Source organism: Penaeus chinensis, chromosome 1 (assembly GCF_019202785.1).
Source record: "Penaeus chinensis breed Huanghai No. 1 chromosome 1, ASM1920278v2, whole genome shotgun sequence".
In the NCBI taxonomy this organism is placed as follows: Eukaryota; Metazoa; Arthropoda; class Malacostraca; order Decapoda; family Penaeidae; genus Penaeus; species Penaeus chinensis.
In genome coordinates this window covers 29,696,092-29,708,591 of record NC_061819.1, presented here as the reverse complement: position 1 = coordinate 29,708,591, position 12,500 = coordinate 29,696,092, and the positions used below count along the sequence as shown (strand labels likewise).

Below are 12,500 nucleotides of genomic sequence, written 5' to 3'. Positions count from 1 at the left end.
TTCTGTTGCAGTGTTCAGCTCCCCCAGTGTTTGGTAATTGTGTGCTGCAACTACCCTTACAAACACATTTTTGCCATAATAGAGGGAATAAACACAGCACCTCTTACTCCCTCACCATAAAAAGAAAAATATGAATTAATAAATAAAAGAATAAATCAGTATTATCTGAAACATAATAATAATACACGCATGTACAAAAAAAACAAAAAACATATACATTATGTTAGTATGTCCACACACACACATACACACACACACACACCTATTTATTAAACGCAATTCGATTGGGAATTAACAAGGAAAAGGAATCATACTGTATATCCGTATGTGTTCTATGGTGGGACCTAGAATGTACTAGAGCGCTTGGAATAGCTATCGCTACAAGAGAGGCACCTCCAGTTAATTAACAGCCCTCGTATCATTCTAAAAGGCGTCAGTTCATCTTCGCCGTGCAATCCATAAATCCATAACATCATAAACATTCAGTCTGGCGGCGGGTCCATAAACTATCAGGTAAAGATTCTTCTCATCCGGCCCCTCAATAGCCTCATCTTTGAGCATCTTCAAGTAGCTACTGAGGTCGATGCCTATTTTAACCAGGTCATTAGTGGCTTTCACGTTTCTTCTCACTTCTCATGCCGCAACACTCACGAAGCCCAGACGGTATACACAACCGTATGTTACGACACCTTCCACAGACACTCTTGTCCTTCCTTCTTTCAATATTCAATATGAAGCATGAAGCCCTCTTACTAGCGTTCTAAAGCAAACAAACCTGGTATCCTTCCTTAAGACTACCATCCCATAATGGTCACTAGCTGACTATGCAAGTTACTGGAAAGAATGGTTAATATCTGGCTAATGTAATACCTAATAAAATACCATAAGCTTATGTCTTCAAATCAATTTGGATTTTGTCACGGCCGAAGAACAGCTGATCCTCTTGCCTATTTCGAAACTCAAAGCACATTAGCATTTGCATACCGTAATTCAGTATTACCCGTCTTCGATCTAGAAAAAGCATATGATACTACATGCCGTCACCATGTCCATCAACAACTATCTTCCCATGGTATATGTAGAAACATGGATGCTTTCATAAAATCCTTTCTTTCGTGTCAGTTCTGATTCCTATTTCCTCTTCTTTCCCTCAATTTGAAGGTGTCGGACAAGACAATGTCCTCAGCACACTATTTCTCTTTGCTGTTAATGGATTACTCTCAGTTCTACCACCAGAAATCCGGTCATCAGTGTGCTTAGATGATTTAGCAATCTTTGCCTCAGGTCCTTCCTTACCAGCTCTCCATCAGCTCCAGAATGCAATAACATCAACTTTTTCTTAGGCTACTAACTACGGCTTTTGCTTTTCTACCTCTAAAACCTTTTTCATCCTTTTTTCTTGTACACGTATAGGCTCCCAATCTCCACTCTTTGATGATCCCATCCAATTCTGCCCCTCAGACAAGTTCCTTGGTGCCTTTTTATTATTATTATTATTATTTTTTTTTTTTTTTTTTTTTTTTTTTTTTTTTTTTTTTTTTTTACTCCAAACCGTCTTGACGAGATCATATCCTTTCTGTTTAAAAAAAAGCTCCACCACCAGGAATCCGGTCATCACTGTACGTAGATGATTTAGCAATCTACAGCTTTTGATTTTCTACCCTTGAAACCTTTTACATCTTCTTTTCCTCGTTCACGCATAGGCTCCCAACCTTCATTCTTTCTATATGATGCTCCCATCCAATTCTGCCCCTCAGGCAAGTTCCTTGGTGTCATTTTGGACTCCAAACTGTCTTGGAGAGATCATATCCTTTCTGTTAACCCAATGAGCGCGGGTGGCATGACTACAATGCCATGCTTTCTTTCTTTCTTTCTTGGATTTCTTGACTATCAACCAGCGGCATGTGGCCATGGTTATTAAGCCAATGGATCATATTCATTATATCAGTCTATTTATTATGTCAATGAATATATAAAGTCATTAAGTTTTGTCTCCCTTAGAATAGCGATTACTTTATATATTATTTTTTTATTGTCTGATAAAAGGTTTGATGTTGTAAATGGTATATTTGTAATTCGAAAGTAGTTTGAGGTTTATTCTGCTAATATTGAATTTATGGCAAGTTGTTAATATATGGGCTATTGTAGGATTGGTGTTGCAGTCTGGGCATTGTGGAGGGAAGTTTTTCTCAGTATAAGGAGTGAGGTGTGTCAGTCTTGTAGCATTGACCCTAAGGCGGGCCAACACCTCCTCCTCCTTTCTTTCTTTCCTGTAACCCACAGTTCTATTATTGGATTGATTTTATTGTGTATTTGTAGGTTGGTCCACTTATTTTGCCACAAATGTATTTTTGCTTTTATAAGAGAAACAAAACACCTGAGATCTGTACGAACTATGCTAAGGTCCAGATCACCAGTTGACCCGGCTACCTTGTCAGCCTGTTCATTGCCATGGATACCAGAGTGGCCTGGTACCTGTATTAGCTTGACTGATTTGTTGGCATCTTGTAATTTACGAGTGATATTACCCAGAAGTTCATTTATAGTGATTTCTAATGATTTAATAGCTTTAAGTGAACTTAAAGAATCAGCAAAAGTAGCTATTCTATCGTGGGTCGTCGATAGTGCAGAATCTATAGCTTTATCAATAGCAAAAAGTTTGGTAAGTATGATTCGGCAGTCTGGACTTCAATTCACATTCGGTCCACCGTACACTCATCTGTCTTGGAGCCGTCGGTATATATATTATTACGGATGTAGTTGTTTGATGAGATTTAGTCTTAGTCTAGGGGAATGATGTAACTACAAGTCCATAATAAAGTAATAATAAAGCAATAGGCTTTTACTCCATGTATTATGATATTTTCCAGGTTTTTAGAGTATATTTAGTTCATTAAAATTACGTAGTAGAATTGTATATTTAGTTTAATTTAGTGTATTCCGATATTATAATTATATATAGATTTACTTAGTTTAGTGTTTATTTCTTTTTATCTTTTTATTTTATTTTCATGGAAATGCATAAAACGCAAGTAATGTCTTATTTTTATTTCTCAAAACCCCAACCCATTAGCAATATTTTACATTACCCGAAACCATCACGCAAAACCTCATGAATAAATATTCTTAATTGCACAACACCATTAATATTCTCCATGTAAATTATTATATATATATTTATATCTTACGATTTTCTGTAGTAAAACGTCACAAGATTCTTGAGGTCATAGCTGAGGAGTAGCGAGATTAGTTGACCGAGCTGCCCAGTTCAATGGCTGAACAACTCTTGTCTCTTCCTTCTTCTTCTTCTTCTTTGTTGGATTTCTTGGCTATCAACCAGCGGCATGTGGCCAAGGTTATTAAGCCAATAGATCCTATTTATTCTATCAATCTATATAAGGTCATAAAGTTTTGTCTCCCTTATAAAAGTGATTACTTAACTGATGATTTTTTCATCATTTGATAGAAGATTTGATGTTGTTAAATCTTTATTTTTTAATCGGAAATAGTTTATTATTTTTTGTCTTTGGTTATTGTATTGTTGACATGTTGTGAGAATGTGACTGATGGTTTTGGTGGTATTGTGGAGGGTATTTTTTTTCAATGTAGTGAGTGAGGTGGGTATATCTTGAGGCGTTGACCCTAAGGCGGGACAACACCACCTCCTCCCTTCTTATCTTCCTGTGGGCTGTGTCCCACATTTCAATTGTTGGTTTGATCTTGTGTGTGAGTTGGAGGCTGGTCCACTCACTTTGCCACAGGAGATGTATTTTTGTTTTTATAAGAGACACAAAACACCTGAGATCTGTGCGAACTATGGTAGTGTCCAGATCGCCTGTTGACCCGGCTAATTTGTCAACCTGTTCATTACCATGGATACCAGAGTGACCTAATACCCACATTAGCTTGATTGATTTGTTGGCACCGTGTAACTTACGAATGATATTACCCAGCAGTTCATTTTTAGTGGTTTCTAAGGATTTAACAGCTTTAAGTGAACTTAACGAATCGGAAAAAATAACTATTCTACCGTGGGTCGTCGATAGTGCAAAATCAATAGCTTTATCAATGGCAAAAAGATCAAGAAAAATCGATGTATGATTCGGCAGTCTAAACTTTAGTTCACATTCAGTCGACCATACACCCGTACCTACACAATCATCTGTCTTGGAGCCGTCGGTATATATAGGAAAAAAAGATAAATGTTTAATAAGGATCTCTCTGAACCTCTGGCTTACCTCACCCTCCGGCGCCATGGCCTTGGCTGACGGAAGCCAGGCTTCCAAGATAGCAAAATTGGGGGTTTCCCATGGCGCTATATTTGACTTAACCAGGGTATCGATGGTAGAGAGATCTATACCGACTTTCTCGACGAGGTCGTGGAGTCTCGTGGCAAAGGGCCTATTGCCTCCATTGCCATTAGGGTGGCTCGGGTCTCGAGCCACCTTTGCGGCATAGGTCAGTGCTAACTGGCCGCGTCTGAGTCGGAGGGGAGGTACTCCTGACTCCACCTCAAGACGCTCGATCCGAGTACATTTCAGGGCTCCAAGACACACACGCAAACAAGCATCCAAACCTTTCAAACTTGTTTTCGATGCAAGCCATACACGATTGACCCATAATCTAATATTAACCTAATCAGGGCTTTATATACCATTAGCAAAGACTGTCTATCAGCTCCCCATTTATTACCAGAAATACACTTTAATAAATTTAGTGCTCTTTGACATTTATTCTTTAACTGACCAATGTAGTCTTTCCAATTGAGTCTACTATCAAAAAGTAGCCCAAGAAATCTAGCAGAATTTTGAATAGGTATTGGGTGGTTGTCTAGAGTTAGCCTGATGTTCGGCTTCCTCCTACGTGAAAAAAATACCCCAATACTCTTTCTAATGGAAAACTTAAAACCCCACTGGAGGCCCAAGTTATGAATCATATCCAGTGCCAATTGGATGCGATTTGCTGAGAATTCTGCATTATTGCTGGAATGCCATAATGCACAATCATCAGCGTACAGTGAGTATTTAAGATTCCGAGGAGGAGCTGGTAAGATGTCATTTATCATACATGGAAATAATGTAGGTGACAAGACACTTCCTTGTGGGACCCCATTTGCCTGGACAAAAATGTCCGAAAAAGTGACATTGCCAGAAAATAATTTGACAGAAAAAGTTCTGTCAGAACTGATATTTTGAATAAAACAAGGCAAGTTTCCACGTAATCCAAAAGCATAAAGTTTTCTGAGTAGGCCATATCGCCATGTCATGTCGTAGGCTTTTTCTATATCTAAAAATACTGAAATCAAAAAATCTTTTTTGGCAATTGCCTCTTGAATATGACTGTCCAGCTTTACTAGTTGATCGAGAGTTTGGCGTCCCTTTCGGAAGCCGCACTGCTCGTCAACTAGCAAATTACCGGAATTTAAAAAAATGCAATAGCCTACTATTAACAATTCTTTCCATGACCTTGCATAAGCAACTTGTCAACGCAATTGGCGGTAGGAGATGGCAAATCTGGGATTACCCCCTCCTTTCAATATGGGAATGATGTGGGCGAAGTGCCATTCGTTTGGAAAAGTGTGGCTTTTCCAAATTTCATTGTACACTTCTAGCAACTTAATCATGGCATCATGATTAAGATACTTTATCATCTCATATCGAATCTCATCGGGGCCTGGGGATGTTCCTCTACAGGCTTCTAGGGCTCGGACAAGCTCATCCATTGTTAGATTTTTATTGTAATCTGTTGTGGCAAAGTGAATAGGTTGCATCTCAGCCGCTTCCTTGGTGGTCAGGAATGCGGGATGGTAATTGTCTGAGTTGTTTGTATAAGAGAACTGCCTGGCGAGTGCATTACCAATGTCTCCAGGTGAATCGAAATTGGGTCCCTCATAAATGTTTTTAATTCTGAAAGATTTTTTTTTTTTTTTTTTTTTTTTTATTTATCGACAGTGGACCAAACCTCTGATATGGATGCATTGCTATTTATTGTAGTAACAAAGCTTCGCCAAGAGTCTCTTTTTGGTTGTCTAATTATTCTACGAGCCTTAGCCCTTGCTTGTTTGTAATTGCAAAAGTTCTCATTATTGATGTTAGCCTATAGGCCCTATTGCATTGGCACAGCGCCCTGCTGCAATCTGGTGCCCCCCATGGAACTCTGCTTAACGCTATCTGTCGAAGCTTTAGGAATGGATATCATTGCTGCATCTAAAATCGAATTTTGAATAGTTTACTTTATCGTCAATGGTTTCTCCAACAAGTTCGAGCTTGACGCTCCTTGTGAAGGCGACCCAGTCTGCACTTTTTACGTTAAATTTAGGTGCTGAAGGCGTTCTTACTGTGTCGCATGAATATTCAATGAAAATAGGAAGGTGATCGCGTCCCAACGAGTCATCAATGGTGTACCACAGGCACTCGGCTGCTATTGATGAAGGGACCATGCGTCAATAAAGGTCAATAGAGCTCAAATTACCGGTATTATCGTGCACCCGCGTCGGACAACCATCGTTCTGAAGGACCAGATCAGAATCATTAATCAACTTCCTCACCTCTACCGTCTGCATTAAAATCACCTAAAATTAATTTATTTCCTGGCAGACTATCCTGAAGAGCAAAAAGCTCATCATCAATTACCACATTATCAGGGGGATAATAAATTGACCATGTAGTCAGATACGTGTTACTGATTTTTACTTTGCATGCGACAAACTCCAAAGTAGAATCAATTGCCACTTCAGTGAAAGGGAGGCTTTGGTGGATGTACATAGCGATTCCACCTCCACCCCTACCCTCTTGATCCTTCCGACACAGATGGTAGTTCTTCAGAGAAACGCCTTCATCTGACACGAGGTTGGTTAAATGCGTTTCTTAGAGAACTATAATATTGGGAGCATAAGACGAGGCATATAATCTAGGGTCATTTACATTGTATAATGGTTAATGCGAAGATTACGTTTTATGGGGATTGGAAGTGCCTTATCCTCCTGTTTTAATTTTCTTTTTCTGGGAGGGAGGTTCGTCCTCCACTCCCTCGCTACCCAGGGGCCTCCCCAGGATAGTTGTCAGGGAGACGCCCAGTAGAAGATGGTCTATTCCGAGAAACAGGCCAGAAACCAGGCGAAGTCCTAGCAGGAGCCGCGTGGACGAGAAAGTGTAGTTTGGTATCATCTTCTTTATGATGCTGCTGCTGCTTTTGCTGGGTTAATTCAGCAATTTGTTGAGTTTTATTTTTCAATTCTTTAATATGACTCATTAATTCCTTAACTGTTTCCTTTAACTTGCACTGGGAGTGTTGTTATTTGCTGCTGAAGCATAGGTAGTACTGTGTTTGCTGGTCAAACCTTCAACTTTCCTCTTGGCTTCAAGGTAACTAACATCATGCCCTCGCACGTATCCTAATATTTCAGTCTCCTTCTTCAAGCTGCTGCACTGTGGGGACCTTCACAGTTAGCACACTTGAGAGTGTTCTCTTTACATTCAGTGTCATGAGCTCCAGCACATTTACCACAAGTAAATTTACTAGTATCTTTATCATTGCATCATAATGAGGTGTGTCCAAATTTTTGGCATCTATTACAGCGCATAAGTTTTGAATATATTGTCACACTTAGACACGTTCGTATCCATCTGTGACATACTCAGGAATTTTACTTGAAGCAAAAGTCAAAACGCACCATCCAGTTTTTGTTCACACATTCCTGTCTTTCGTGGTCATGCAGTTCACATCCACTACACTTTGGGCCTTCATATTTTCAAGAATTTCACTCTCCTCTATTGTCCTTAAATCCCTGTTAAAAATTACTCCTTGGCAGGTATTGGGGCCAATAGGGATAGTTACTTTAACTTTCAAATCATGAATCTGCGTCGGTGTAAGTAAATCCTTAATCTGGGACTTGAATTGCACTTTTACAAGGACAAAATTGAAATAGCTGTCCATTTGACCATCAAGGACCTTCTTGATGATGAAGGAGTTAACGTTCAAAAGTGATTGATTTTCATTCACGCATTTGACAGTCAAATACCTTGCATTTTCTGGAGGGATTCCAGAAACTCGTTGCTCTCCTTTGTCTGCAGTAGGGGTTCCATTGTTCAATGTTGCATTGGTCTTAGAAGTGTCCTCCCCCCTCCTTGAGAAGGAGAAGGGAAGCCGAGGAGTCAATCATGCTGGGTTTCGGACCAAGTCCGAACCCTGGGCCCGTGCCCGTTGTCCTGAAGGGACCAGATAACCCTTAACTATTCATAATCAACCTAACAGCAATAGCTAAGAGAAGAGTATGGCAGTTTCCATCCCCTAACCCCCCTAGTGGAAGCCTGGTTGCATTCTCCAGTACCAAAGAGGGATTGTGTTACGTGGGCTCCTGCCACCGAACTTGCCTAGGAAAAGTTCGGTGCCCACCCCCCAAGCAAATACAGGAGCCCACATGAAGAGAGGAAAAGACTTCAGAATAAAAGAAAAACTGCACCCAAATGATGCCCCAGACTACTGGGCCTCCCTACCCAGGGGTTAGTGCCTGTAAGGGCTACCCTAGTGTAGAAGAATGCTGCAGGTCTGAGGTGGGGTGCTGACTACTACTACTGTAGTCTTATGCGACCTGCAAAAACAAGACACTGAGGGTGCAGGCTAAGCACAAAGTGCTGCAAGTTCTGAAAAAGTCAGATGTTTACTATATGGAATTTACGCTAGAAAACTTAGCCCCAAGTGTGATGAGAGGCCCCAGACACCAAGGGTTTTAATCTATTGCTGCTGCGTCTGAAAAAGAAGGTCTGAGCTCATCAAGATCGAATACCATGCCCACTGTAATAAAAGTTTTATATATTGTCTATAAACATAGATGGCTCTACAAGTGCTTAGTCACCAAGGAGTCATCTTTTAGTCTTACCTATTTCATATGTTTACCCTTTTACCTTAATTTTTTGAAAGATACACTTCTATTATTTAATTGTTTTTGATGTTATTAATATCTTACTAACAATTTAATACTCATAATATCAATAAGAATAATCACAATGTCAATATTAGTAGTACTGGAAAGAAAAATGCACTTTCCCACCAATTCAAGGAATAGGAAATCAGGATCGGTCACTAGGGCCAACTGATAAACTCCTTGCTGCTGAGCACACAAGGAGCCATCTGTATGTAACAAAACTCACTAAAATCTAAAGGGGACAGTAAATAAGCCTGCTGACATTGGGTTAAAGAAAGAGCCGGCTGTCGCATCCGATTCTCACATATATCCTGGGATTCAGACTGCAAAACAGTCCTCCATCTCCATATTACTATAATCCTCTCCACACTTGATTATGGCTGTCATATATATATATATATATATATATATATATATATATATATATATATATATATATATATATATATATATATATATATATATATGAATCTAATTCTACCTCCCTTCTCACACCTTGACACAATCTGCCATTGGGATTCAGTGCTAGGCACCTTTTGATCCTCTCCAGTTGAGAGCCTATATATTGATTCAGGCCTACCATCCCTTTCTCGACATTGTGCCCTTTTGTCTCTAAGAAACTATGCTTCTTTTCACCAATTTTCTCTCTCCAAGCAATACGTCTCTCAATCCCATTTCCTCTCCACGTTTACCTACCCCTTTCTCTGTTCATACAGCTGCTCTGCTTTCCCATTCACCCATTCCTTGCCAAAGTCAAACATCCCCCCTTCTGTCCACCTCAGATACTGGTTTCACTGTTGTCTTTCCTTCTCACACAACTTCCCCCTTCCTCCTGAATCGAGCATCCTTACAACAAAACTATATGCTATGCTCTTCGTTTTACAGTGCATGTATCTCTTCCTCACTCTTCACCATCTTCACTGACTCACAATTCAATATCACTCATACAGTCCATACACCCTATCAAGTCTATAGTCCATAAGATACAAGACCAGTTGCTTTATCTGTCTACACGAAAGAAATCAAGAAATAGCAGATGTCTTGGCACAATCTGCCACCTTATCCACAAACTACCAACCCCATTTTTCATACATTCCAGCCACCAACTACTACCCCCACTTCAAAACTTTCCTCTATAACCTATGGTAATCTTTCTGGTCAGGTCTGAATACCAATAACATACAAACCACAAGATCTTTCATCTCTCCTTGGTCAGCACCATACCACCAGAAAAGACACTGGGAAACTGCCTTAGTCCATTTACGAATAGATCACACCCACCTTACCAATTTATACCTCATGTCACCTTCCAACCCACCTTTATGCTGCTCTTCCACAACCCCAACCTGTCAGACATCCTAACAAAATCTCCACCATTTCAACTGACAACCTATTCTCCTTCCTCAGATGTATAAATACCTTCCATAAAGAACCCCTTTAAACCCCTTTCACCACACAATACTTTACCATTGTGCTATATGACCTTTGATGTTTAGCACATTTATTTGTTTAAAGCATTAACCATTACTGTGCCTCCCCATCATACTGTGAACATCACCAACCACTTAACCCCCCTGGTGGGCTATCCATCCACGCTGTGCTCAAACACTATCCCAGTTCACCGTGTCATGTGTTTTGCTCTTTACCAATAAAAAGTTAAGCTGTCACAAACTATCACTGTTTATCCAGTCCCACACAGAAGTTTTTCTCTACTTAAAAGAACCTCTTACACTTGCTGAAAACCTCAATTCACATAAACACAAAAATGACAGAAAAATTAAAAGTGTGACAGGGCCTTAAAATATGGTTGGATGTTTAAGGCATTTCCTCATACATGTAAATCTTATTTTTATTGTCTTTGTACAGAACTCTCAGGCGATGGAAGCAGGGTTCGTGAACTTTGCAGACCACTTGTAACACAGTTCCTCAACCAGCTGCATTTCATTTTCTTATCCCAGGGGGCAACCCTCTAGAGAATGCACTCCCACATAATGAACACCCATGTTTATTTGGTCTGTAAATTAATGTTTGTGTTGAGGCTAAATTTTCCTTGTGTTGACCACATTTGTTTGTTTAGGTTTTTGTAATAACAAGAAAAAATTATAACTGCTATATTTATATGGATGTTATACAATGAGTCAATTAATTAAAGTGCATTAATTACCAACTCATTATGTACCACCTTTTAATTTACATATCCAGTAATATAATATAACCCAGACCCATTCCAAAGTGGATCAAACACACCCACATATGGCATATAGAGACAAATGCATTTTTACAAAACTTAGCAGAATAATACAACACACTTCTAATTCCCTTGCTTTTGAAAAAAAATGTTAAGGATAAAATAGTAATGTTTGCATAAAATTCAATAACTGATATTAAGTTCAGGAAGAAAACCCATAACTAATGAAACTTTGATTGGGAAAACTTGAGTGTGTACAGTGCTGAGAATCAAAATGATTAGCACATTTTTAAAATAATTCAAAATTAGAAAGAATAGAAATGAAATTTTCATTCTGAGAAGGAATACCATAACCATACTAATACAAAGAATATTTGAAGTTGAGTAACCAAAAAAAAGCCTGGAAGGAAAAGCAAAATTAATCATGGCCATTCATAGCATAGCATGTCTACATGTTTACAAGAAAAGCAAATTTTTTCTTTCTTTTTGACTGGTTGTGAACTATGGCAACAACTCTTACCCCAACTTTACATAAACATATCTATGGCACCCCCAGTACCTTATTTTACACTGGTAGTTATGAGTCAATATTGAAACCTTGGTGGGGGGTAGAGGGTCCAGTGTTGTACATTGCATCCACTCATTCCTGTGTACCCTTGGCTCAGTCCAGCTTTGGTCTAACGTATGAACATATTTTGACCTTTACATCTTCCTTTTGAAAACCAAGCATATACATTCTAAAAGGCAATAATAAGTAAACAAATTGTATTATAAAATAAATAAATAAACACATAACATTTTCAAAAAAACATTTCCATTATTCTCCTGGGAAAAAAGTCACATTCTAGTTTTACAACTATAAATTTGATTTCAATTGATCTCAAAAATCTTTTAACAAGTTAATAATATCATCAAGTCTAGGCAAATAAAAATCAGGCAATAGCTTGTGTTTTTCTTCATCTGTGCTGCTTGCATATTCTTCCAAGTCTTCCATTGTTGTCACACCTGTGAGTACCAGCATTGTCTGTAAGTTGCTATTCTTGCCAAAAAGAATATCTGTGTTAGACCTGAAATGTTAGAGTGAAATGTATTACATTTATTATTAATGTTATCATTTTATTTTTATTCATACACAAACATAAATCACACAAACAAATAAACAAACAGACAGGCAGACAGACAGACAGACAGACAGACAGACAGACAGACAGACAGACAGACAGACAGACAGACACAGACACAGACACAGACACAGACACAGACACAGACACAGACACACACACACACACACACACACACACACACACACACACACACACACACACACACAACACACACGCACAACACATACACAACACATACACAACACACACACAACACACACACAAC

At 39.0% G+C, this 12,500-nt stretch overlaps 1 protein-coding gene across 1 annotated transcript in view; it reads right to left on the bottom strand.

The window, feature by feature from the left end:
- Positions 1-11,023: 11,023 nt before the first annotated feature.
- LOC125026239 (glycerol-3-phosphate phosphatase-like) overlaps positions 11,024-12,500 on the bottom strand; it is a 9,791-nt gene continuing 8,314 nt past the window's right edge. The window contains exon 7 of the mRNA XM_047614544.1: positions 11,024-12,178. Within this exon, the coding sequence (XP_047470500.1) occupies positions 11,992-12,178 (187 nt within the window). The 3' untranslated portion in view covers positions 11,024-11,991. The remainder of the gene's footprint in view (positions 12,179-12,500) is intronic.